General features: G+C 47.1%; 1 protein-coding gene and 1 long non-coding RNA gene across 16 annotated transcripts; both read left to right on the forward strand.

Moving 5' to 3' along the window:
* The first annotated feature begins 84 nt into the window (after positions 1-84).
* LOC127910306 (uncharacterized) lies at positions 85-2,244 on the forward strand. 15 transcript variants are annotated; one of them, XR_008074232.1, is made up of 3 exons: positions 85-125; positions 1,068-1,149; positions 2,213-2,244. It is a non-coding gene; the product is annotated as an uncharacterized LOC127910306 (long non-coding RNA). The 15 variants fall into 15 exon arrangements; XR_008074231.1 differs by lacking the exon at positions 2,213-2,244 and adding an exon at positions 1,885-1,916; XR_008074226.1 differs by lacking the exon at positions 2,213-2,244 and adding an exon at positions 1,355-1,840.
* A 796-nt stretch (positions 2,245-3,040) lies between these two features.
* LOC118377480 (prepro-urotensin II-beta-like) lies at positions 3,041-6,062 on the forward strand. The gene is made up of 4 exons (XM_035764396.2): positions 3,041-5,240; positions 5,342-5,422; positions 5,620-5,663; positions 5,812-6,062. Exons 1-4 carry the CDS (start codon positions 5,132-5,134, stop codon positions 5,917-5,919), a joined length of 342 nt encoding a protein of 113 aa, XP_035620289.1. The 5' UTR covers positions 3,041-5,131; the 3' UTR covers positions 5,920-6,062.
* Positions 6,063-6,185: the final 123 nt, after the last annotated feature.

Here is a 6,185-nt window from a genome sequence, read left to right on the forward strand (position 1 = left end):
AGGTGCTGCCCTGGCAGGAACTAATTAACCTCAGGGAGAGTAGGTGCTGCCTTGGCAGGAACTAATTAACCTCAGGGAGAGTAGGTGCTGCCTTGGCAGGAACTAATTAACCTCAGGGAGAGTATGTGCTGCCTTGGCAGGAACTAATTAACCCCAGGGAGAGTATGTGCTGCCCTGGCAGGAACTAATTAACCTCAGGAAGAGTAGGTGCTGCCCTGGCAGGAACTAATTAACCTCAGGGGGAGTAGGTGCTGCCTTGGCAGGAACTAATGAACCTCAGGGAGAGTATGTGCTGCCTTGGCAGGAACTAATTAACCTCAGGGAGAGTATGTGCTGCCCTGGCAGGAACTAATTAACCTCAGGGAGAGTAGGTGCTGCCTTGGCAGGAACTAATTAACCTCAGGGAGAGTATGTGCTGCCCTGGCAGGAACTCATTCACCTCAGGGAGAGTATGTGCTGCCCTGGCAGGAACTAATTAACCTCAGGGAGAGTAGGTGCTGCCTTGGCAGGAACTAATTAACCTCAGGGAGAGTATGTGCTGCCCTGGCAGGAACTCATTCACCTCAGGAAGAGTAGGTGCTGCCCTGGCAGGAACTAATTAACCTCAGGAAGAGTAGGTGCTGCCCTGGCAGGAACTAATGGACCCAGGAACAGTAGGTGCTGCCTTGGCAGGAACTAATGGACCACAGAAAGAGTAGGTGCTGCCTTGGCAAGAAATAATGGACCACAGGAAGAGTAGGTGCTGCCTTGGCAGGAACTAATTGAACTCATTAAGAGTAGGTGCTGCCTTGGCAGGAACTAATTGACCTCATACAGAGTAGGTGCTGCTTTGGCAGGACCTAATTAACCTCATAAAGAGTAGGTGCTGCCTTGGCAGGAACTAATTAACCCCAGGAAGAGTAGGTGCTGCCCTGGCAGGAACTAATTAACCTCAGGGAGAGTAGGTGCTGCCTTGGCAGGAACTAATTAACCTCAGGGAGAGTAGGTGCTGCCTTGGCAGGAACTAATTAACCTCAGGGAGAGTATGTGCTGCCCTGGCAGGAACTAATTACCCTCAGGAAGAGTAGGTGCTGCCCTGGCAGGAACTAATTAACCTCAGGGGGAGTATGTGCTGCCCTGGCATGAACTAATTAACCTCAGGGAGAGTAGGTGCTGCCTTGGCAGGAACTAATTAACCTCATAAAGAGTAGGTGCTGCCTCGGCAGGAACTAATTGACCTCATAAAGAGTAGGTGCTGCCTTGGCAGGAACTAATTAACCTCAGGAAGAGTAGGTGCTGCCTTGGCAGGAACTAATTAACCTCAGGAAGAGTAGGTGCTGCCTTGACAGGAACTAATGGACCCCAGGAAGAGTAGGTGCTGCCCTGGCAGGAACTAATTAACCTCAGGGAGAGTAGGTGCTGCCTTGGCAGGAACTAATTAACCTCAGGAAGAGTAGGTGCTGCCTTGACAGGAACTAATGGACCCCAGGAAGAGTAGGTGCTGCCTTGACAGGAACTAATGGACCCCAGGAAGAGTAGGTGCTTCCTTGACAGGAACTAATGGACCCAGGAAGAGTAGGTGCTGCCTTGGCAGGAACTAATGGACCACAGGAAGAGTAGGTGCTGCCTTGGCAAGAAATAATGGACCACAGGAAGAGTAGGTGCTGCCTTGGCAGGAACTAATTGAACTCATTAAGAGTAGGTGCTGCCTTGGCAGGAACTAATTGACCTCAGAAGAGTAGGTGCTGCCTTGGCAGGAACTAATTAACCTCAGAAGAGTAGGTGCTGCCTTGGCAGGAACTAATTAACCCCAGGAAGAGTAGGTGCTGCCCTGGCAGGAACTAATTAACCCCAGGGAGAGTAGGTGCTGCCTTGGCAGGAACTAATTAACCCCAGGAAGAGTAGGTGCTGCCCTGGCAGGAACTAATTAACCTCAGGGAGAGTAGGTGCTGCCTTGGCAGGAACTAATTAACCTCAGGGAGAGTATGTGCTGCCCTGGCAGGAACTAATTAACCTCAGGGGGAGTAGGTGCTGCCTTGGCAGGAACTAATTAACCTCAGGGAGAGTATGTGCTGCCCTGGCAGGAACTAATTAACCTCAGGGAGAGTATGTGCTGCCCTGGCAGGAACTAATTAACCTCAGGGAGAGTAGGTGCTGCCTTGGCAGGAACTAATGAACCTCAGGGAGAGTATGTGCTGCCTTGGCAGGAACTAATTAACCCCAGGAAGAGTAGGTGCTGCCCTGGCAGGAACTAATTAACCTCAGGGAGAGTATGTGCTGCCCTGGCAGGAACTAATTAACCTCAGGGAGAGTAGGTGCTGCCCTGGCAGGAACTAATTAACCCCAGGGAGAGTAGGTGCTGCCTTGGCAGGAACTAATTAACCTCAGGGAGAGTAGGTGCTGCCTTGGCAGGAACTAATTAACCTCAGGGAGAGTATGTGCTGCCCTGGCAGGAACTAATTAACCTCGGGAGAGTAGGTGCTGCCTTGGCAGGAACTAATTAACCCCAGGAAGAGTAGTTGCTGCCCTGGCAGGAACTAATTAACCCCAGGAAGAGTAGGTGCTGCCTTGGCAGGAACTAATTAACCTCAGGGAGAGTAGGTGCTGCCTTGGCAGGAACTAATTAACCTCAGGGAGAGTAGGTGCTGCCTTGGCAGGAACTAATTAACCTCAGGGAGAGTATGTGCTGCCTTGGCAGGAACTAATTAACCTCAGGGAGAGTATGTGCTGCCCTTGCAGGAACTAATTAACCTCAGGGAGAGTAGGTGCTGCCTTGGCAGGAACTAATTAACCTCAGGGAGAGTATGTGCTGCCTTGGCAGGAACTAATTAACCTCAGGGAGAGTAGGTGCTGCCTTGGCAGGAACTAATTAACCTCAGGGAGAGTAGGTGCTGCCCTGGCAGGAACTAATTAACCTCAGGGAGAGTATGTGCTGGCCTGGCAGGAACTAATTAACCTCAGGGAGAGTAGGTGCTGCCTTGGCAGGAACTAATTAACCTCAGGGAGAGTAGGTGCTGCCCTGGCAGGAACTAATTAACCTCAGGGAGAGTAGGTGCTGCCTTGGCAGGAACTAATGGGGATCCATAATAAATAAAAATACAAATAAATCATCAAACCAATTTTAAGATTCATACAGATTTGATTGGTGCACATAACACATCTATCACAACATTAACAAGATACAGGAGAAAAATAGATGTTCTTTATTCAGAATTCCCTTCAGTGTTTAACTGAGTGTTTTGCTTTGGGAGAAACTGAATGTAAATTTACCATGGCAGCCAGTTGTATGAATGACTCCCCTTTATAGCTGCTGTAGCAGTCAGTGACGCACTCTGGGTTCCATGGCCAATGAAGTTATAGTGTTTCTGTCTAACAAGGTGAGATATTCTGCCTTTAAATCCCAACCCATTTACTAGAGATGCAGCCCTGCCGGTGGTATGTGATGCATAAATGTATATACACACATGCACACAAACACACATCAATTAGAGTTTACAGGAGACGTGGCACGGAAGTGCTCTACAGAGTGAAGATGGTCTGAGCTGTGAATCACACACATCATTTACTGAGGCCTCTGAGGTGACAATGAGAGAGGGTGGGGGTGAGTGGGAGGGGGCAAATAGAAAGAGGGAAATAGAATGAGAGGTAAAGGAAGAGTGAGAGGTGACAAAAGAACAGGCTAATGCACAGGCACATGACTAGGGTATAGATCAGGAAATCCTAATCCTAGTTCTTGGGATTTAGGTTGAGAGGGAGAGAGGCATGGAACAGGCTATCTGTGTGTGTTTTGGTTTAGCTATCCTTGTGGGGATCAAGGATAGTAAAACAAGGAAAATTCAGACAAGTGGGGACATTTTGCCTGTCCCCACAAGGAAAAAGGCTATTTTAGGCTTGAGGATTAGGGTTAGAATTATTTTTGTTTGGGGTTAAGGTTAGGATTAGGTTTATGGAAAATAGGATTTTGAATGATAATTAATTGTTTGGTCCATAGAAGGATTGTAAAACAAACAAGTCTGTGAATGGGGAAGTGAATTCAGGGGCCATTTTGGGGTGTGAATCAGCAGTGGCAGTCACCGACGGACACTCACACCAACACATATACACTAACACATACACTCAGTGTACACTAACACATAGACCAACACATACACTTAGTGTACACTAACACATACACTCACACCAACACATATACACTCAGTGTACACTAACACATACACTCACACCAACACATATACACTCAGTGTACACTAACACATACACTTAGTGTACACTAACACATACACTCACACCAACACATATACACTCAGTGTACACTAACACATACACTCACACCAACACATATACACTCAGTGTACACTAACACATACACTCACACCAACACATATACACTCAGTGTACACTAACACATACACCAACACATACACTCAGTGTACACTAACACATACACCAACACATACACTTAGTGTACACTAACACATACACTCACACCAACACATATACACTCAGTGTACACTAACACATACACTCACACCAACACATATACACTCAGTGTACACTAACACATACACTCACACCAACACATATACACTCAGTGTACACTAACACATACACTCACACCTGCGCTGTGCAGATTTATTAGGGTGGCATCAGGACAAGCTGGTTAAATGTGTCACCCCTGACGCACGCTATGCCAAAAGAGGGAAGGAGAGAGGTAGATAGTGAAAAAGAAAGATGGAAATGAGAGGGAGAGAGGTTGGTTTATTGGGCCTCCCTGTCAGCCTCACCGACAGTACTGGGCAATATTTACAACTCAGGGTAGATGGATTGAGAGAAGATAGGAGAGAGGGAGGTATATAAGGCAGGGTATGGATCCAGAGCAAAGCACCTGATTGAGACCTGCAGGGATCCACAGAGAAAGAGAGAAAGAAGAAAACGTAGCATAGAAACGGCATCTTCTACAGTTGGTTCTGACACAGTGTTGCCACCAGCTTCAAACACAACAACAGACAAATATAGCTGCAGACTCTGTTGCAGTACAGACGGCTAGGAAACAGCTACCGGCAGACAGACAGGAGTGCAGCACCTGTAGGACAGTACAGACAGTAGACAGTACTACAGACAGCTGAGGCAGTACAGAAGGTCCAGTACAGACATGCAGTGTAAGCGTTTTGTTTCGTGTGTTCTGCTGCTTACCACCGCCGCCGGACCCCTCCTCACACACCCAGTCTCACACTCTAACGGGATGTCCTACACCGGAACAGGTGACTGACACAAACATACAAGCACACACACACACGTTATATCATGTTGTATATACACATGTCATGTTAAGTCACGTTATGTCATGTTTTCGCATCTGTAGAGGAGGACCAGGTGGTGAGTCCAGAGGAACTGTCCCGTTCTGACCACACCTACAGATTCTACAGTGCACCTGGCCTTGGCAGTGAGTGACATTGAGTGTTTGTGTGTCAGTTTATACATCAAAATAGAGAGCGGGTCTATGGTGTCAGCCTTGTGTGCGCAGCACGATGTGAGGGCGGGTCTGATGGCCTTCTCTAAATGTGTGAGTCCGTATATGAGAGAGACAAGAGAATGTAAACATATACCTAACCAGGTCTGTTTCCACTGGTCTATGTACAGATCTAAGATCAGCAGTGTTCAGCCCAGACAAGGCCGTGAGAGAGGTGAGAGATCAGTCCATCCAAAACAACCTAGCAATCTCATTGAACACAGGCACCTTTCACATACTAAGCATTCAGCAAAGTATCAAAGCTCTCCTCAACTCTTGTTCCTTTCACTTACTATCTCTACTACTTAATTTCTTTCTCTCAGGTGCTGTTGGAAACACCAGCTCTGAGCCCTCAACCTCATTTCCTGGGCAGCAGAAGAGAGTACAGAAAGAGAACCACCACAGAGTGCTTCTGGAAGTATTGTGTCTAGGAGTGACACACACGATACATAGTATGTATTTATTCTGTTGTGTTCAGTCACAGCTCAGGTGTACATAGTGAAATAGTGAATATGAGTAATAAACATGACTGTGTAGTGTTGTATGTACAATAATGAATAAAACAGTATGTTTGGAGATCAGCATGTGTTGATTGTGCCTCAGTGACAAATCTCTTGAGAACTCAGTGTCAGGACTGTGTATGTGATTGTGTGTTGACAGACAAGCAGATAGAGACCTAGAGACTGTTGGACTAAAA

Source organism: Oncorhynchus keta, chromosome 21 (assembly GCF_023373465.1).
Source record: "Oncorhynchus keta strain PuntledgeMale-10-30-2019 chromosome 21, Oket_V2, whole genome shotgun sequence".
Lineage (NCBI taxonomy): Eukaryota > Metazoa > Chordata > Actinopteri > Salmoniformes > Salmonidae > Oncorhynchus > Oncorhynchus keta.

Bases quoted from the DNA above. Each gene is read 5' to 3' on its own strand.
- LOC118377480 (XM_035764396.2), top strand. From the start codon at position 5,132: ATGCAGTGTAAGCGTTTTGTTTCGTGTGTTCTGCTGCTTACCACCGCC. The intron at 5,241-5,341 runs GTGACTGACACA...TCGCATCTGTAG, and splicing joins GATGTCCTACACCGGAACAG to AGGAGGACCAGGTGGTGAGT. The intron at 5,664-5,811 runs GTGAGAGATCAG...TCTTTCTCTCAG, and splicing joins CAGACAAGGCCGTGAGAGAG to GTGCTGTTGGAAACACCAGC.